This window comes from Crocodylus porosus, unplaced genomic scaffold, assembly GCF_001723895.1.
Source record: "Crocodylus porosus isolate Cpor-Errol unplaced genomic scaffold, CroPor_comp1, whole genome shotgun sequence".
NCBI classification, from domain to species: domain Eukaryota; kingdom Metazoa; phylum Chordata; order Crocodylia; family Crocodylidae; genus Crocodylus; species Crocodylus porosus.
The window spans coordinates 90,003,955-90,025,559 of NW_017728886.1; the positions used below are offsets into that span (position 1 = coordinate 90,003,955).

Consider the following 21,605-nt stretch of genomic DNA (forward strand, 5'->3'; position numbering starts at 1 on the left):
CATATGAAAAAAAATTGTAGCACAAAAATTGACTTAGCTATGGGAGCTAAAAGACCTTTGAGCGCTCCAGAGCTCTAGGCTGAATGATGCAAAGTCCTAACAATGAATCTACAAGAATGCTTACCGATGATGTAAATGAACTGCCCGGTAATTGTCTGACTTGTGCTCGGTGGAAAAGTGACAGAATTTTCTCAGGCCGCTGGTCTAGTTAAATGGTCTTCAGAGAGTAGAAATTTACTGCTCCTGAAGAGTTTATTTTGTGCATGAAACAGTCCAGTCCAGTAGGTGAAGACTGCTTGGATTTCATCTTAGATTTTGAAGGTAAACCAAATTATTTTCTTCCCCAAGTTTAATAATTGAGCTTAACAGCTTGTCTTTATCAGAAGGAAAGGGAAGAGCTCATTGACTGTGAACAGATGTCTATGTCTTTCCTTATATAATGTTTTATGGAAGTTTGGGACTGGTCTGATCTCTACCTTGTCAATAGACTGAGTGCATCTACACATGTGCTTTACTGAGGAGTAAGTTAAATAGCTCCGCAGTAAAGTGTCACCATCTACACATGCAGCAGTATTAAAGCACAGTAAATTAATTAACTCCGCTGTAAGATAGTACTCTTGAGAACAGTACTCTTACGACAGAGTAGATAACTGCCATGAAGCGCACGTGTAGATGGTGACAGCGGCTGGCTGGGGCACAAGGCTGTTAAATTGAGGGGACTGCTTCCTGGCTAGCCATGCAGCTCCACAGGTTCTGCACCCTTGTGCCCCAGCTAACCCCTCTGCAGCCTGGCACCATCACCTGGGGCTGACTCCCTATGCCCCCTGCCAGCCCAGGCTGAAGGTGCTGCTGTCCTGTACACATATGCAGAAAGCAATTTTCTCTGGCACAAACTTCTCTGCAGTTTATCGCGTTACATTAATTGAACGCGTAGATGCACCCACTGAGAAGAAAGGAAATTTGCATGGAACAACTGCTAAGTGCTTCAACCTCTTTGCTGAGAGGACTATTCGAACTGCTGCATTCCAGAGCAGACATTTAAACAGTGAGAAGCCTTAAGATCTCAAAATGAGTAGGGTATGACTTACTGGCTGTTTTGTTTAGGCTTCACATAGCATTAATCTATGTTATGGCAGTTTTATTTTAGTGGTGTACCAACAGGGGGGCAGGCCAGAGAGGCCAGGGCACCTCCCACACTTTGAGTGGCGCACCCCCCCCCACCTGGTGGGTTGTAGCTTTCTTCGGCCGTTCTGGCTGCTGCCCCTTCCCCCATGGCTGATGTGCCATGCTGCTAATTTCCCTGCAGAAGTGCTGTGGGGCTGGAGGTGGGACCCTGCACCCTGCTCAGATCATCCCTGGCGTGGGGGTGGGGGTTTGCAAATGCAAGCATAGGCCTCTGGGTGCTGGAGACCCACAGTACACCACTGTTTTATTTTAGAGTCAACCCTCAACAACCACCTTGAAAGAGCCAGACACTACAGGGTGTTCTAATACAGTGAAACACACAGTTATATATCCAAGAACAATACATGTAGGGTCATACTTACAAGACATGTGTATGTAACATGGAATGGAGTGCAACTAAAAAGGATTTGGGAATAATGGTAAATAACTAATTGAACAAGGCCAGTCAGTGTGATGCTAGGGTTAGAGTGGCAGACATAACCTTAAATGTACAAGCAAAAGGCATATTAAGTAGCACTAGCAATGTAGTATTACCTTGGCATCACAGTTTTAGTGAGACTATTGTAATACCATATTAACCTGAAACACAGAAGTCTTTGAATTTAAGATGACCCCTTAATAATCAGGTTCTAGACATGAAAAATTCATATATTTGTTACAGTTTTCCATGTCTAGAATCCAAACATAGAAGGTTCATTTTAAATTCACTACCCACTAACCGCAACAGTGGGGCAAGCAGTGGCGGCCAAGGGGGTGGGCAGTCAAATAGTTTGAACCCTGCCCCTTGCCATCAGATGTAGAACTTCCTTGCGGACAAGCCATGTTTTCTGCAAGGAAGCCCTGAATGATTGCATGATCTCCTTTTATGCTGGAGAAAGCTTCTTCTCCCAGCATAAGTATAATGCTGTATATAGCCTAAACTTTCACTTTAATCAGCAGTTGACCACGTTTCCCATTTTAGTATAGATTTCTAAAAATCAGAAAGGTGCTTATCCAAAAGTTGAATCTTTTACTGTCACTGATCACAGGGTTTAATTCTCAGTGACTATGACCCATGATCTGCTGCCTTCTACCTCAAAAGCAGTTAAACTCTTGGAGGTCAGTGGCTGATGGTTTGTTTTACATTTTTTGTATGATGTTATCCCCACATCTTCTGTCCAGATGCTATAAGCAGAGGCTGAGTAGAAAAAGGTATGTGAACCTATAAGCCAAAAAGAAAGAAAGGATTAAAAATAAACAAACTGCACTAAATATCCTAATTTTGACTGCATCCCTTTTATCCTAAAAATGACCAAAGATCAGGGAAATTTTTGCATTAGGGTCTTGTCTTTGTGCCTAGTGCTTATCATCTTTTGACTATTTAATACATGTACAGTTTGTGCAGTAGAGTGAAGATTTTTGGTATCTTTAAAGAAAGCAGTAGTCACTGTGAATAGCTGTACATAGGTTACCTGTGATGACATGCCGAGAGGTCTGACATGTCCTAGCCTGGTCCTAGTAGAGAGAAGTATATACAGAAGAATATGAGAGAAACTAGCAGAAACAATTTTCTCCCCAAGTAGGGACAAGATTTAATAAAGGCAAGGCAATCTGTTCTATGAATCAGAGAAACCAGTAGTCAAGAAATTGAGAAGGAAAGACTGAAGTGCATTTGATTTTGCAGCAGCTGTAAAACTGGAAGGGAAAGCAGTGATAAGATTACAGTAGGAGCAGATGTAGCCAACAGCTCTCCCAGTGAAGCCCCCTTGTGGAGATGTAGCATATACTCGCAAAAGGAATTTTTCTGTTAGCCTAGCAATGACAAACACTCAACAAAGGCAGTCTACTATCAGTGCAGCTGCATCTATGCCAGAGGAGTGTTTGCATAATCGCAAGGTATTTTTCCCTCCACAATCGTAACAGAGCTATGTTGATAATGTTTGTAGTGCAGTCTGAATTTCCCCTTCACCTAGGAAAAAAGGGAACAGAGGCATAGGACAGTATTTTAATCACCGAGAGAAAAACTGAATGCGGGTGAGATAGACAGGAAGGAAAGTGGAACGATCACCTGTGAGAGAAGAGGTTGCAACTGGCCAGTTAGAAGGACTATCTTTTTGTGAAGTTTTAAGTTATCCAGAGCAAACCAAGTTACAGCCATCACCAACTGATGCTGAAGTGACATCTGAGTGTTTTCTAGGCATTCTGCCTTCCCTTTATCTTAATTGCAGAGCTGGAGGCTTTCGGAGGAGTTTCTGAGACCAGGGAGACAGGTACTCTGCATTCTCCCTGGTTGGGTCCCAGGAGTACAGCTCCTCTTCAATTAGCTAGCATTTATTAAGAGCAAAAGTAAGATGAAGGAGCTGGGCTTAATGAGCAGAGTTCTAGTCTTCTGTCATAGATGACCTTAAAAGCAGATCACTCATTTTTCTGTTCAACAGCTGTGCACCCCTAAATTTTGGAAACTATTACTATTTCACTTGCTAGGGCCACTGAGGATAGTTTTATTGGTGTGGTGATAAGCTGTAAGAAAGCCATTGGATAAAATAGTTACAAGAATGATTTTGCCTTCAGAAAAAACAGCCAAGCAGAACAGAAACCCTGTAAATAAAAAATGTGGTTTTTTTCCTGCAGATTTTCTACTCAAGTGGAAAATTTTGTATTAAAAAAATTGCTAAGGGTCTGCTATTGCAAATACACTGGCTTCAGTTTTGAAAGATACTTACCAGCCATTAACATTTTTAATGAGCTGGAGAGGTTCAGTTAGTTGTTATATCACACATCTAGCACAGAAGATTAATTAGAAAGAATCTACAGTCATTTCCCAAACTGTTGCCCATTATGCACATGCTGCTCTTCTGTTTCCAGATTTTACACGGAAGACAATTAATATATTACTTTCTATGTTTATAACGGAAATAGTTGGTACAGTGATACTGTGATCACAACATGAGAGTGTGATGGACTCTAAGTTTTATTGTAACAACTGTTTTAATGAGTTCCGGTTGTTAACAAGGCTGCATCCTTCCTAAAGCCGGTACACAGGGAAAGAATGGGTTAAAGAGACAGTGAGGCAAGGGATCGGTCTGTGTGGGAGGAAAGAAGGTGGACCAACAGAGCTGCTGACAAGTCAACAAAAGGTGGGAACTGCTCTCCTCCCACACAAAACACTGTGCCTAGACTCCTGGCAGCCCCGGGTGATCTTTTATCAGGCCACCCTTTGCCAGAGATAATGATGATAATAAAAAATGTACCATTTTCAGGCCCCCTTTTTGTCTGGGCCCTGGGCAGCTGCCCGGTTCGCCCATGCTCATGTCTGGCCCTGCCCACATACCCACCCAGGATGACAGGTCATGTTATGAGCATGATGATAAACAGGGCAAGGGGTACAAGCGGTCTCTGCTTCAGTAGCTTTTCGGGTTAGAGAGCTGATGGACTGGAAAGGGAACAACCGAGGAACTCCAGGGTGCTCAGGTCTGGATCGGTGACAGGACTGCTCAACCCTTTGGAGAGGGCTTTGGCTTGAGTGGCTTTTTCATCATTACATGCCTTTATTCTAGAGAAGCTGTTTGCTTTGGTGCTTGGAACTTTGGGTTGCATTCGGTTTCTCCGTAGGAAATAAAGTCCTTCTCAGGAGTGGAACTGGATGCTTGCTCCCTGAGTCAGAGCCATAGAAAACAGAAAGGGCAAGAGACCAAAAAGCCAGCATCTCAGAGTGGGAAGGAGTCACGTCTCCCACACTGCTCTACAAGCCCAAGCCTCAGCTGGCTTCAAGGGGCACTCTCTGAGAAAAGACATCCACAGTAAGCAGGTCTAAGGGGTGGGGGATGGGGGTGGGGAACTCAGTGATGCAGAGCAAATGGAAGAACCAAATTTTATCTTGTGACTTAGTATGAATGCTTTTGCAAACAGAAAGTTTTCAGGAACAAGGACCTTTTGGGTTAATACCCAAAAGTCACATTACAGGATCAAATAAGGGCATAAGCACATGAACTGGTATGCAGAACAGGTGTCCAGATGCATAATTTTAACCCATAATAAAAACAGCTAACCTGGGGTGGTTTAAGCACCTTTTTGGGATATAGCATGAATGCTGCAGAAATGGGTGTGAACTACCACACGTTAACTTTCATTTATGGTAAAGATATAGACAAGCTTAACAATTACACTGATATTGAATAACACCAGAATAAAACTGTTAGGAATGCAAGGTGCTCCAGAAGCACTACAAAATGTAGCAACCCTGTTGTAACTTTAATTTAAGTTTAATTTAGGATTAAAGGTACTGCAATGTTGTTCTCCTTTTCTTTTAACAGCTGATGCTTGGAACTGCCCTTTTGAGGCAGCTGGAAGTTAAGTTTGTCCAAAGCCACAGAACACAGAAGCATTTACCCTGCATCAACTGCTGTGGTAAGCCCTAGTTGCCTTTGCCTTGCAATAATTTGTTCATGGTCTTAAGAGGTCCAAATTTTAAAAATACTTAAGCATTTGATTGCTGTTGACCACTTACTTTTTCTTGTGTGTGCTATAGAATCATAGAAAGTCAAGGTTGGAAGGGACCTCAGGAGGTCATCTAGTCCAACCCCCTGCTCAAAGCATGACCATCCCCAACTAGATCACCAGCCAAAAACTGTGTCTAGCCGGATCTTGAAAACCTCCAAGGATGGAGCTTCCACCACCTCTGTTCCAGTATTTTACTACCCTCCTAGGGAGAAAATTCTTCCCCATAGCTAGCCTAAGCTTGCCTAGCTGCAACTTGAGACCATTGCTCCTTGTTCTGTCATCTGCCACCAAAAGCAGTCTAACTCCATCCTCTTTCAAGCCCCACTTCCGGTAGTTGAAGGCTGCTATTAAGTCCCCTCCTCTCTGGACTAAATAAACCCAGTTCCCTCAGTGTTTCCTCATATGTAACGTCTCCCAGCCCCCTCACCATTTTTGCTGCCCTCCACTGGACTCTCTTCAATTTGTCTGCATCCTTTCTGTAGTAGGGGCCCCAAAACTGAATACAGTTCTCCAGATGCGGCCTCACCGGTGCTGAATAGAAGGGAATAATTACTTTCCTTGACCTGATGGCAACACACCTACCAATGCAGCCCAGTATGTCATTAGCTTTCTTGGCAACAAGAGCACACTGTTGGCTCATATTTAGCTTATTGCCCACTGTAACCTCTAGGTCCTTTTCTGTAGAGCTGCTGCCACCCAGGCTGTACTAGTGTATGAGATTATTCTGTCCAAAGTGCTGGACTTTGCACTTGTCCTTGTTGAACCTCAGGAGATTCCTTTTGGCCCATTCCTCCAGTTTGTCTAGGTCCCTCTGAATCCCTACCCTCCAGCATATCTACTACTCCCTCCTATCTATGAACAGTGGTGGAGCATCTATTCACATCCCTGCACATATTAACTACCTGGAGTGTGTTAAATTATTTCTTCTTTCTTTGCTCCAGCACCATTTAAGTCTGTGTGTAGAGACATAGAAGTAGCTTGCATCAGTGTAAAAACATTTTGGCTCTTACACTTACTATCACTGTTAACAGTATGAGTATGTAGGTTAGAAGGAAACTGACCACCATTATACTCTTCCACATCTGCCTTGGGTAAGCCACATATTTGGAAGCCAGGAATTTAAATAACAGTTTTAAGGTAACAAACAAATAACTAATGCAAAAGGTTAAATAATGGCTTTACTATATAAACTTCCAGCAAGCTTTTTCCTGCAACATAGGCAAGTAAGTCTGCAAGACAGTTATTTAGTGAGAACAGCCCTTTTAACTATAGTAAAAGCCCTGCTATCTGGCATCTACTGGCCGGAATGCTCTATTAATTGGATTTTCAGGCTGTCCTGCTGGACACAGGCGGGGAGGGGTATAAACTCGCACGCAGCCGCCACCACCCACCGCCCTGCGCTGTTGCCACTCCGCATCCGGCCAAAACGTCCATCCTGTGCTGCTGCTCTGCCTCCTCCCACCCCCATTCTGCGTCCAACTGAAAACTGCCCACCTCAAGTAACCAGAATTTGTAGATACCTGGCCCCCTACAACCCCTCACTTGTACCGGATAACAGGGCTTTTACTTTATAACCATAATCGAGGATTCAGGTTGAAAAATGCAAGTCCTTTACCTATTCATGGCACTGCAGATGCAGAAGGAGCATTTCAGTCTTCTTCTTACCTGCCCAAAGCAATGATGCAACTCTGAGAACCAAACTATACAGGGCATTTTTGGTCACAGACGAGAAACATATCTTATCTATTATACAAGTATCATAATAACCTACACTAGGCGTTACATTAATAGACAAATACTCAATATTTCTTATTTCAGTTCAGTACAATGTCATTTTTCAAAGAATGCAGGCAGTGCTAGGCCAACCAAAGAATATCCTAATAAATGCAACTGGAACAAAATCCCTTATATGATAGCTATTTTCATCATACACAGAACAGTCCAACTCAAATTGTTTAAGTAAAAGTATTGAGACCCTGGTCTTTAATGTAATACATTAGTTTGTTTTTAAATAGGAGTTTTATTTAAGCAAAGCTTTATTTAAGCAAGAGAAGGTTGAAGTAAAGACTTTTTAACTATAGTATACAGATAGTCACTAATCTCCTAGCTGAATTGACACCAGAAAGATTAAACATCTTAGTTGTGTTGTGATTATACTTGGTTCCTCCCAATATAGTGGCAGCACTAACTGAAAAGTATGAATCTTTAAAACTAAACTAACACCCATATTTATTTAAAACAAAATATAGACCTTCAGGGGAAAATCTGTCATACTTTGACTCTCACAAAGAAATGATTAGTATTAGAGAGGACTGAAGACCAATGTGTAGATTTAGACAATTAAGCCATATTATTTTTAAAGTGCAAGGAAGCCTGTGTGTTAGACATTTCTATATGTAAATAATAAGCATAAAAATCTTGTGGAGTGTAGTATGCCATTACAGTGAGCTAATTTGTTTTTGTTTTTAACCAGAGAATGGGTCACACATTTCACTTGATGGTTTTAATTTTCAGGAAGCAATGATAGACTTAAAGCTGTCAACAGTAGCACAGTGCTTCACCAGATGTAACCAAGAACCAGCTGGCTTGGGATGTGGGAGGCCTGCAAAATTCCTCCATTTTTGGGCATCTCCTTAGCTCATGACCAGAATGTCCGTCTTACAAACATTAAGAACTCCTCCATGCCACTGCCACTGCCACCTCTTTAAATGTCACTTTCTATTTCCAGGCTGGCACTTTCAAACACACTCAGCATTAGCATAATCACACTCCAATAAAGACACCACCAAAACTACTATGACTGTAACAGAAGCAGAGATAGTAGGCTTGTTTATGAAAATCCTATCCTTAAACTATACCAGCAAAAGTTGGTATGCAGACACCTACATTTTGCAAACATAAGTTATTGATGAAAGCTATACAAATGAACAGTGAACTTCAATAATTCATTGCTACTCAGTTGTGTGATCAAGGGAGCATGGCTAGCAGTAGTATAAATAAGAGGGAGCAAGCAGATCACGAGTTCTGGGCACAGATTTGGAGTGGGTGCCCCACACTGCGACAGCCAATGGAGTCCCATGCTGAACTCCTGGATCTCAGGGCATGGGAGTAGCTACTTATTGCTGCCTCAGCCACCAGAGGCATGAATGTGTCACCTGGCTGGAACTTAATGCATGGAAAGAAAATTAGCCAGGGGCTAATTAAAATATAAACAATGGTGGAGACAATGAAGGGGCACAATTAAAAAGGCAGGTTTCTACTTAAAAGAAGATCATTCACACTTTTCTTGGAGAAACCACTCTCAAGTACCCTGGTCCAGAATCCAGGTTTTCACGCACAGACTCTTGCACCAGACAGGAACTTGAAAAGTCTTTAGAGCTTTTTCTACCAGCCATTCAATGCTTTAAACAGAAGAATTAAAGGACTGGCTCTGTGGTCTAATACTGTACCTAAGTCCAATCCATATTCCAGCTTATAGACTTTTCTTCCACATTCATATTTCCTGCATTTTTTGTCTTAGAACACAAACATCACTGGCATATATAGTTAACAAATGAACGGCAAGGCATTAACCTTACATAACAGATAATTCAGTTTTTCTGCAGACTACTGCTGAACTGATACTAAAAGTTAGTGTAGTTAATTAACATCCTAGTAATGGTAATGGCCCAGTGACTGGAGACTGAAGTGGTCTTTATGTTGGTCCTATACTTAAGAGTTTGAGAGAGACAATATACAAGCTTACACAAGAGCAGGCATTAATTTCCACCACAAATTCTTTATATTACAGTGGATCCAATTCTCCTTTTACTCCTTCTCCCACAGTATGAAGAAATTATCAAGTGGCCAAATGCTGGATCTGGGAGAAAACAAAATAAAATCCACAGAAATGGCATTTAAAGAAATATTTTAAATTCGGTTTCATTCATCTCTAGGCAGTTCTGTCTACTCTAATAACAATAAACTGAAGAAAAGCATGACTTTGAATCCAGACCAGTTGTTACCAATAATGTTTATTTGCTGGAAAGATTGTGGAAAAGTACAAATTATCTTTAAATAAAAGTGTCTGAATACAGATGCATAGCATAACTATCACACTTAAATTACACTTATAACATTTAAACAATTAATAGTCACATGTATAAACAAAAGAAACATGGCCAGAAAGCTTTTCAGACTCAGAGCCTTAATGATTGCTTCATTAGGATGAAATTGAAGGGGAGAAAAAAAAAAGAGTACCTGGAATATATTCTATAGAAGTGTGCTCAAAAACTGGAGTAACCAATTTAAAATATTCTTTCTTGCTTCCCCACATGGAATCCTTTTATTAAAAATGAAGAAAGAATCAGCTGGGTGCCACAAAATAGTAATCTATTCTGTTGCCCATGTGCTTTCTGTTTGCAAACTGTACCCAGTATCAACATCTTACCTATAATGGTTAAGTTGTAAAGCTCACTGTTTAACTCAGATGCACTGTAAATTTTGACTACTTGAAAATGCTCTAACTAGGTGTCAGGAGATAACTGTTTCAAAATAATCTCGAAATATGTACATAAAAGAAAAACCCAAGTTACTACACAAGAATTACTTTACTTAACACAGTGGAACTACGATAAGTTATACTAGCTGAGGATTTTTACTACTATTCCATCTAATAAGAGAACACCAATTCAGTTTAAACAAGGAGACATTGCAAAGCAAATCTTGAATTAGACTTGCTTCAGAGTCTAATCAAAAGAAAATACTTTTTCTTTTACACACACACACACACACACATACACACACACTCTCTAACAAACACCTAATTTTTGAAAGGTGGAATGAAGAAAATAAAGATTTTTCCAGAGTTATGGATACACAGAGCAGGGACACAAGCCTAATCCTTCAACTGAATCACTCTCCTTTTCCTCCTTAACTAAAGCTGAAATAGGAAGACAGAGACCAGAGGCAGCTACCAGACAGCAAAATTACCAAGAAAGGTTAACCTGATTAGTGAAACATCGATACCATTAAAACGGAGACATGACTGTTAAGACCTTTAGAGTGAAGAATAATGATCCACTGACTCAATGGAATCCCTCAGCTGTCTGAATAGTAATGCAACAGCTGCTGCACTGTGGAGCAAGAAACAAAGCAGGGAAACTGATTTTCTGACTAATACATGCACCCAATTCCAGGGGAGTGGGGGTGATGATTTTGGAGGAAAGGCGCATGTGTATGTGAGAAAATATGGTACACTAATGGGGTGTTGTCCTAACATTTTCAAGAACTGAATTAAGCGAAAAGATCACTGAAGAAAAGACTGATGGAATAGGTGGAATCATTTATCAATTCAACTTACCTCAAAATGTATGTAGCCCTCTGAGGAATGAATTTACTCCATATTCTCATTTTCTTCTTTTTATGAAGAGTCTACTCCTTAACACCATATAGATACGTTTTTTCTTTTTCTGCAGAGCTCATGAAGTTACGATGTATTTGTGCTTCCCCAACCTGTAGTTATACTAATCAAATGCTATTCCAAGAGCCATGCTGATATTATGTTTGGACATCATAAACAAATGAGAAAGTGATGTAGTATTCTAATTCCATTAGATGCATTTGCATTTAGGAGAAGGTGTTTGCATCGTAGACAGAAAAAAAAAATCAGTGGGAAAACAAGTATTTTCTAGCTTCTGGGACAGTATAGGAAAGAGGCAAAGCTTAAAATTGTGTGGGGGGGTGGGGTTTAAAGTATTTTACATTTAAAATCACAAACTAAGTATTCATGCATTTTAGTCACACCTATCCAGCAATGACATTAATTTTGATCAGTTTACTGAAACCATACATCCTTTTCCTTAGGATAAAAGGTTGAATATTAGCATTAGGTTTTTGGTAAGGTACAAGTAGTTCAGTGAAATATTACATCTACATTTAAAAACTCCTTGTTGATTGACTGAATTACTGGAGACTTTGGCAGTTTGATGTACTTTATCGCAAGTGCTGAAGTGTACAAGACCAATAGCTTAACAGATGGTACTGCTGAAGGCCTGCATTAGTCAAACAATGCTTCAAAATTGTTTCCTCAATTCTTTTTCTGGAACAAAATTTGTCTTCTGAAGTCTAAGACAAGTGGTTATGAGTTGTTCCAAGAGACGGCTGGCTCTTATCCTTGGGTCAATTGTAAAGCATCTTTTAACAGTGCAACTGCAGCTGATATTGGGCTACTGTAAAAGTAGTTCCACCTCTCACAGAATTTAAGTTATGAATCCTTTCCTTTCCAACCCAGTTTCTTCTCATGTTTGCAACTGGGAGCATTTTGTAGTTTTTTAAGACCATCAGACTGGACCCAAATCTCTTTCCCCAAGAGCACCAAACAGTTTGTAAAAAAAAAAAAAAATTACAATGAGTTACATAGGATATAGTAACAGAAAGATGACTCAATAAAAAGCACCCTATAGCTTTCTTGTCTGAATTTTACAGCACCTGTCAGGTAAAAAAAAGCGAAGCTTAATACTTCACACTTTTTCATAATGATGCATTTAACTGGTTTATTAACTGTATAAAACTTTCTACAAATTATTTTATATCATCTCAGTCTTGCTGGTATGCACTATGAATAAACATAAGTGCAGTCTGTAGAAATACATCACCAATAGCTGCCAGATAACAGAGAACCAATTTTGATTCTGGAATGAGGGTTTATATATTGATATCAAGCAGAAAGTACAGAATTCATTTTTCAAACATTTAAGGCCCTTTTAACATTCCTTGTTCAAACAAAACTCCCATTTACTTTGGGAACCACGACACAGTAAGAGATACCATATAGTGCCCTAAAGACATTCTTGGGTACAACTTTTCTTTTTGGTGAGGAAAGGGGAAGGAGGGAAATTCAGAGAACATACAACCCATAGAACTATCTAAGTATTTTTATGACATTTTCTCAAGCATTCAAGAAGCTTAATTTAATGTTTAGAACTGAAAATTCATCCAATACTTCCTTTTAGACATTTTACCATGAACCTGCTTTTATAAATCCAGCATCCAATTGCCAAGATCATCAAGCAAATATTGGTAAGTCTAACCATGCTCTGATACTTTCCAAGAATTATTAGGAGTAACAAGCCACATAAAGAATTTGTTCATACACAAACGGTGTAGGAACAAAACGAGTTACTATGAAGTAAACTGAAGTGTGAACCTACAGTGCATCAGCAACTTTATGGCAACTGCACCATACCTGCAATGTAAGTTAACACTCTAAATTACCTTGATATCTTGTTCATGGGCCTATACTCAAAGTTACCCGATTTATTGTGGAATGAAGAGTATCTACCCAGGGAGTTTATTGAGAATAACTTCATCTGAAGACAAACCCTAAAAAAGTAATGCAACTCAAAAGATATTACTAACCAGGATACAAGAAAGAAGAAAAAAAAAAAAGGAGAAAAAAGATCCTCTAGGAAGAGGTACTAATCCAGGATAAAGCAGCTAGTTTTGGGGACAAAGACAGATCTCAGCTCCAAGATAAAAAATTAAGAACAGTGTTATAGATACTAAATTTAGTTACTGAATCATACAAAATGATTCTGACTCAGAGCTACACTGTTCCAAATATTAGAGCAAGGCATTTTTGCATTCATTCATTATCTGCTACGATCCACTGTTTTCAAATTATTTTCAAAGATGAATCCTTTAATATACAAAAAAGAAAAAAAAAAATCAGTGATTACAGGAGTATGTTTTAGTCAAGAGCTGGTTCAACAAATTAAACCTTCCAAAGACAATACATTTGTTTCCTGAGATGGCTGAAATAGTGATGTTTCACTTGTTTTACACTAGAATTAACAAAAATTGCACACAAAATCAAAGTTTAACCACAGCATACAAGCATTATATTTACAGATTTCACTAGTACTATTTCTACTCAAGGGTACACCTTAACAAAGGTCCTAAAATAATCTTTATACATTACAAAACAAGGATTTACAAAATTTTATTGTATTTCCACTTCATTCTAAAAATGTTGAAACATAAAAAAATACCATTTCCTAAAGAAGGTAACAATAAAAGTTAGGCTAACAATCTGGCATGGAAGAAGTCAATATATGGAAACCTGTTTTAAGAGTCACAAATCAGTCGCTGGTGATTTAAAGAACACTTTGTTCTTCAAAGCTGGTAGGCACTTCCACATAGCCAGAAACATAAATGATCCTACCACTCCTTTTTCCTCCCCATACATAAAAATATCCAATGTAGTACAAAAAACGTTGGATAAGAGGGTGGAGATTTGATCAAATAAAAGCGTTAACTAAGAGCTTGATTACTGTTCATCTTGTGTTAAGTGTAAAGATTTTGTTCCAAAGTTTTCCTGACAGATGGAGTTTATCTGGCTTTTAGAAATGTTAACTGAAATACCTCCCTTTTTTACCAGTATATGTTGTTTGCTCACTGCTGTATTGTTGGTTTATGTCTGTAACAGAAACTGGCTCTAGGCCAGCCCATGGGTCCTCAAGCATTGAAGGTCTGTAATAGTTTTCCACATCATTAGACACTCTTTTCTCTCTGCCATGCGCTGTACCAAATGGAGTAGATGTCCTGGGTGATCCCTTTGGAAGAAAACCATCAGGTAAAGAAACATTTAATAGACTAATTAAAACTAAAGAAGCTTTCCTCTAATGTAGCAGGCCTTTCAAGTTCCAGCTGCTAATGATAATTACCACTGCCTGAGAACTTTTTTTTAAATCACAACTTTAAGTGCCATTTTCTCCTTCTGAACAATGTAGTAGTATACAAAAGTAAACTTGTTTCAAAATTGATACTAGTACATAATCATGACAGAAAATGATCATCACTATTTTAATAACATGTCCAGTCCTAAAATACGTCTAACTTAAAAGCTGAGCAATAAAAAGTAAGGAAGAGTTAAGTTTGGGAAGAGTCAGAGCTCTCTACAAGTAGCAAGATCTAGACCAGGGCGGGCAAAACGTGGTCCGCAGGCCAGATGCGGCCCACCAGGCCATTCTATCCGGCCTGCAGACCCCTAAAAATTTTAGAAAATTAATATCTAACTGCCCCTGGCTGCCTGTCATGTTGCCCTCAATGGCTTGCGAAAACTCAGTAAGTGGCCTTCTGCCCGAAGTAATTACCCGCCCCGATCTAGACACTATGAGAGCTGAGTATACATATTGAACTGTACGAAGCCAACTGGCTCAGGTTTCCCAAAGAACGTGGTATTTTAGCTAAGCTAGTTTTTATTCTAAGTTCAACATAAAAGATGCCCTGCTTTGAGCAGTTAAATTTAGGTAGCATTATTACATACATGAAAAAATTAAATTCAGCACATCTATTTAAAAGAAAAGGTTCTATCTGCTGGAACTTAATTTTTGGTTTTTGCAAAAGCACAGAAAACTAAGAGGAACTTATTTTACCAGCTAATTTTACAAAAGGGAGGCTTCCCCCTTCCCATAAGTTTACTTTATGTACTTGTTCTTTTCATCTGGTAAGGCCCTTTCCCTTTGCTTTTCACATTTTAAGAGATGAAATTTTAGAACAAATTCTGTAAGGGGATCTTATAGGTAGGTTCAGTATCTGACATTATACTCTTCAACCCTCCCCCCCCGCCCCACACACACACTTCAAATGGGCCAGATTTAAAGTTGCATTCCTTGAAACCATTTATATCAAGGTTCTCTTCTGTACTTGTTTTCAAGAGCAAGTGTGATAAGGAAATGCCAAGTTTGAGAAGCTTTATCCAAGTACAGTTTTGCTGCCAGTACTAATCAGTAGTCATTATAGTAAAAGCCCTGTTTTCCAGCATGAGTGGGAAATGGGGGGTGTTGGTAATCTAAAAATGCTGTTCACCCAAGGCACAGGGGTTTCTGGCAAGACATGAGGTAGGCGGCAGTGGCCGCACGTGAGCCCCCCGTCTGGCCAGCCAGAAATCCCAGTTAATAGAAATGCCAGTTAGTAAAATGCCAGATAACAGGGCTTTTACTGTATTCTTTCCTGGTGACATTTAAATGGTTTTCAGCTATGCTCACTCTAAAATCACATCATTAATTTTAACCCCCTTCTCTCAGTGTACCTCTTGTGCAGTTCTTATTGCAGTCCCATACCACATTCCCCCACAGAACTGTTCCAAAACCTTTCCCAATCTCTTCTTGAATGCCCTAATATTTTCAGAAATCATAGAAGATGGCTGCCCATCAGTCATGGGAGTTACTCTTCAGGAAAGCTAAACATCACTCTATTGGGGGGTCTGTGAATGCCATTCCTTCAGCCCACCTAGAAGGATAGATTACTACAAAGAAACAGGCAACCTTTTTGTCCAAAGGACAAGGTCTCATCCACTACATTTCAGTTTTCAATTTAACTGCAGATTTAATTAAAACAGTGCAACAGTTTACCACAGGATAGATTTACTTTTGCATGTGTAATGTGCTTGAAATACTGAATGACCAGGGGAATGGGCTTCCCTGTAGCAGTTAGGCAGCAAGTAAGGACAAGAGGTATAAAAAATCTAGTTACTAGCCATCTGTTTCTTTAGCCTTTTGGATCAGACAAGGCGTACAGATTCCTAGTCTCTAAACCAGGTGTCAGAGAGCCGACCCACAGAGCTGTGTCACCGGGCTTGTGAGGCGCTCTCCATGGGGCTGGAAATTCGGTTGTGGGATGAGCTGTGGCCATTAACAGTGCTGCTGCTTGTTCTGCTGACATATTTCCAGGCCTATGGGAGCCCTGCAAACTGAATTTGGAACGTGAAGCTATCATCTGGTCTGTGGGCCTGGAAATTTGTCCCTGGGCCTCAGGGGTAGCGCTGCAGGTCAGATGACAAAGCTCCATTCTCTAGATCCAATCTGTGGTCTCTGCCCACAAGATTCATCTGACCTATAAACCAGACTATTTTGACACCCCTGCTTTAAACAAAATCATGGTATGGAAACTAAATCTATCAATATTAGACAGCAACATATGACTCCTAAGTAAGGCCAAAGACGACTCTGATTAAGTGAAGGTCTCTATACCCAGGCACTGGAAAAAAAAAAGAAGGAACTGAGGATGTTGGGGATTTTCCAGCCTTGAAAGCCTAAGATCTTTGATGCTCAAAGCAGTGGTTGCATGGTTCACAACAGATGCTATTTTTGTAAATAACTTCTGAAGTTTAGTAACTCTGGGGACACAGCCTGCAAGTAAGAATAGGGAAAGCCTACCTAACAGACCACCTGGTCTTTTTAACCATTCTTTAATCTATTTGTGACAACACAGAGTACAATATGGTTAATATTAGGATCACGCAAGCAGAAGAATAATATGTATAGAGAAGTAAAAGCAGTGGCAGGTTTTCTGATCAGCATGCCAAGTTATAAAAAGCAGGAGGAGGAAAAAGGAGAACAACATAAAACAAGAAAAACTTCAAAATATACTTGATTGCTTTCTATGACAGTGGGTTTATTAGTCAAGCCAAACAAAATTGTAAAAACAAGTATTATGGGACATTCATTTCATCATTAATTATTAAAGACCAAAGTTGTGTAAAATATATCCTAGAGTTAAGATTTTATCAGAAGCCAAGATTATCCAAGTGTTGTAACCTACAGGCTATGGCTCCGCTTTCAAACACTGTCTAGGAAAATTTGATGCCCTTGATACAGTCTGCCTAATTCCAGCACTCTGGGAAAAATTTACAAAACAATACTCAATTAAAACTGGCACATATGGATTTGTAGTACTTGTTTGATGAAGGGGAGATAATTTAATACAGGAATGCCTTGGCAAAATTCAAGTCCCACTAGAGTACACTCCAATGCAACGTACACAATAATAGCTATCTTCGCATGTTTGAAATCTAGGAAGCTTATATAGCCAGGCAATACAAATCCTGTCAGTTTTCAGGGAGAGGTAGAAATTAAATCAAGCATGTAGTATTTCATGTTGTGAAATCTAAGAATACTAGCCGTTAAGAATATTACTGAACACAAATATGTGCCAATTTTTTTTAATCACTAAACCTCTGTGGGGAAAAAGGAAACAAATTCCACACTATCCTTTGAGGGCAACACTAAATAATGTCATTTTTTTTTTTAAACAGAAAAATAGTGATCTTACTCTTGTATCGGTTCTTCTTTGGGAAGGAAAAAGGTAAGATTCTGTCTACATGAGGAAAAATAATCTCTTGTTGCATTTTGATAAAGCAGGGATGAATGTAATTATTCCTTGAAAGATGGCAGTCACTCCACTCTTTAATTTCCTTTTTGTATTACAGTTCTAACTTTTAAATTTTAGACAGCATGAAAGATACCATTTTACTAGATCTTATATTTCCTATAACAGTATTGAACAAATTCACCCTTATTCCCACTACTAGAGTTTACTCTGCTAATAGCAACAAGACATTTTCCTAATGTAGATGGAGGTCTCTATTTTTAAAAAACTTATTTGTATTGAATCTTTTCAACATAATCATCAAGTAAGTGCATAAAGAGTCCATACTGAAAGTAAAAGTACATACAGTGCACAAGTAAAAATATCAGTGCAGAGAAAGTCCTGGTAACAGCAGACAAGGACAGGTGTTTTCAGTGACTGCTTTGGAAAAGTAAGTAAAACAACTTGAACTAAAGCGCTCAGTATAGTTGTGTTTTCTTCTATGTTTATTTTAGCAAAGACCACAGTCAGAGAGGGTGCAAAATCTACTGCGGCCTTCGTTAGTATTTGAGTACTGTACTAGCAGATACCACGCAAAAAAAAGCACAAGAAGTACTTTTAAAAGAACTGCCTTTCCAGTAGTATTGGCACTTTTATACATGCTCTGACCGTAGGAGTATGGCAGCACTTTAATTAGAGCAGGTCTGAGAGCCTCTCCAATTCAAGCGCCATGTATCTCAGGTATCAGCATCTCTATGCTTAAACATGACGATAGGGCCCTTGAACTAAAGCTCATTGAATGAGCTTTTAAAGCTCATTCAATGAGCTTTAGTTCAAGCTCTCCCACTGCCAATTTTTAAGCATGGGGACCCTGATACATGAGATGCAGGAGGCTGCTGGAATACAGCAACTACCACGTTCCAGCAGACTCAATTAACTGAGTCTGCTCTGATCAGCTGGAATTCCAGCGCATCGGGGCAGCCTTGCTGCTTGTGTATAGACACCCTCCGTTTTCCACAGGACAGATTGTAGGGCTCCCAAATTTGAAGGTGACAGCAGGAGCTTCAAAATGTTAATATTTGTCTTTATCAGCAATGGGCTGTTTGAGGAATAGGGAATCATCATTCTCTCCAACAGAAACTCAAAACTTTGGAGTGGAGAATGAAAGGAGCCCACAAAGTGCTATTCCAAGATTTATGTTGGGATTCTCTGCTACTGGTTACATATATTTATATTTGGCTGTATCAAAAAGGCTCCAAGCTGAAGTTATAAGGAAAACTCTTCCTTAACACATGGGTCTAATCTATGACACAAAGATGTAAGGATAGTCACAATTCAATTTCTCTCCCACTACCAGTGCTGCTCAACAGTTAAAATAACTATTAAATAACAATTTAATATTCTGGACTCATTTAAGCGATGACTGGATGCCTATCTTGCTGGGATCCTTTGACCCTAGCTAACTTCCTACCCTTGGGGTAGGAGGCTGAACTTGATGATCTTCAAGGTTCCTTCCAGCCCTAATGTTTATGAAATCTATGAAATTACAATATGTCACCATGACTATTAAAGGCCTCCAATTCACTTCCTTCCAAATACCCACTCCCTCCTTCTCCTCAAAAAGGATGCAATTACCTTCCTTTAAAGAAAATCCAGTTAACCCAATGTCCTGGACACATGAATAGGTTAGTTAACCTATGGACAAGTCAAGCCGTTCCATTTTAAGAATGGTGAGAACATGCAATGTAATCCTGCCTCAAGCATGAACAAATAAATCCAAGCTAGTTTCTCATGCTTTCAAATACCTGCTTTTTAGTGCAGAACATACTCAAATTGACTACAGCTTTGTCTCAAGCTTTATCCCAGCATGCTTATGCTCACAGCTTAAGGTAGCAATTGTCATCCAGGGTACCAGGGCACCCTTGGGTTACACCAGATCCTTTGAAGGATGCCCAAAGGTGTAAGGAGATAAGATAAGCAGATAAACTAAGTAGATAAATACAGTGTCAGGCCTGTCCCTGCCCAAATGATGTCCTACCCCGCTCTGCAAGTAGGTAAGCACTATAACACATAAATTAGTTTTTGAAATTGGGTGCCACTCAATTTACAAAAGTTAGAAAGGTGCCTCAAGTCCAAAAAGGTTAAGAATGACTGGCTTAAGGCATATTCCCTTACCCACCCTCAGGTCTCTGCTCCTGCACAGCTCTTGGATCCTGACAGAGGAAGGAAAAAAACCTGTTTCTACACTCTGATGTAATGCCAGTAGATCCAAAATGCTTGCCTCAGTTTTGTCACTCAAACCTTTCTTCCTTCCTCCCAGTTAAAGATCATGCCTGTAAAGCTAGTCCTGTTCTCAGTTCAACATATCCTCAATTCAGTATATCCTGTGTAGGGATGATCATATGACTAATTCCATCTAATGGGACAACACAGAAATAGTGACTTAAACATTATCTTAACCTGTTTTGCTACAGACCCTTTCCAGGAGTCTTTCAAGAGCCTGTTTCTCTCTACCTTCACATGGAGCAAAGTAACTGTAATGGCTACAGCCCAATTGTAGAATGATCGCTAAGTGGTGTCGATTGAAGGCCATGTTTTATGCCCTACGCTCCAACTTAAAACTGCAGCATGTGGTATGTTATATTTGAAGACCTCTCAGTTGATGACACCACACAAATGTTTTCCCCATGGGTGGCAGATCCTAGCTTCCTCAACTTTTAATTACGAGAGAAGTTCTGGCTTGGCAGTAGTTTCAGCCCACATCCTCCAGATAGCCTCAAGACAGCTTTGTTGCTATAAGATTGGATTCACCTCAACTAAACCTAGTGGAAGGACAGAAGAGGGGGGGCTCATCTATTGGAGGGCTCGCAGGGAAGCCTCAGCAAATCACTTACAGGTAATCCAAAGAGCAAACACTACCACCATGTGGAAGCTCCCAGCCAGAAGCTCCTGTTTCCCAGGGCAGGGAGGGGTGTGTGTGATGAGCATATTTTTAGATCTTTATCAATGACAAATCAGTTCCAGATTCAACTGAGCAAGCTGAATAGTCAAGTTCCATAATTTGACTGAGCCTGTGTGGATCTACCACTGGGCAAGTATCCTCCCTCCCAGACCTATCAGTCTGGGGCTTTGTATATTTCCCCCAAAATGGCAGGCATCTGATGTGCAAGCCCCAGTCTCAGAGGCCTTGGATGCCCTCCCCCGACCTTGCTTGGTTCCTGTAACATTTGATGCACCTCAACTAAACCTAGTGGAAAAAGAAGAGAGATGGGGAAGGGCAGAGAAGAGGGATGGCTTGCAGGGGAGCAAAAGCAAATCAACTAAGAGTAACTCAAACAGCAAAGGCACTTCCCACAGTTGTGGGAAGGGGGCTTTTCCCTCCTCTGCAGGGCCCCCATGAGACCCGTTTCCCAGGACAAGGAGGAAGGAGGGGAATCTGTGCCGCTGCTTTCTTACAGAGCATCTAGATAAAGCATCAGACATGCAGTTCCTCTCCAATCTTAAACTGAGAGGAAAAGGAAAAGAAAGACATGCAGGCCCTGAGTCTCTCTTGATCTGAGCTGAAAGAGCTGGGCCCCTGGGCCTGGGGCTGCCTCTCGAAGACCTGCTCGGTCCGGGGATGCATCAGAGGGAGGATCTGGGAGGGAGGACATGGGACGCAGGTGGGGCAGGGGTGGGAAGAGCTGCGCAGGCCAGTTTTGAAACGTGACTCTTGGGCTTTGCTCAACTGAATTTGGAGCCAACCTGTGCTTGGCAAACAGGAACAAGAAAGCAACAAAAATAATAAAGATGAAAAAGGAAGCGGGGGGGGG

General features: G+C 40.2%; 1 protein-coding gene across 1 annotated transcript in view; it reads right to left on the minus strand.

The window, feature by feature from the left end:
* Positions 1–9,661: 9,661 nt before the first annotated feature.
* Positions 9,662–21,605, minus strand: part of MPLKIP (M-phase specific PLK1 interacting protein) — a 12,555-nt gene continuing 611 nt past the window's right edge. The window contains exons 2-4 of the mRNA XM_019535429.1: positions 18,161–18,372; positions 15,737–15,875; positions 9,662–14,258 (exon numbers count right to left, since the gene is read on the minus strand). Coding sequence (XP_019390974.1) covers positions 14,055–14,258; positions 15,737–15,875; positions 18,161–18,372 — 555 coding nt within the window. The 3' untranslated portion in view covers positions 9,662–14,054. The remainder of the gene's footprint in view (positions 14,259–15,736; positions 15,876–18,160; positions 18,373–21,605) is intronic.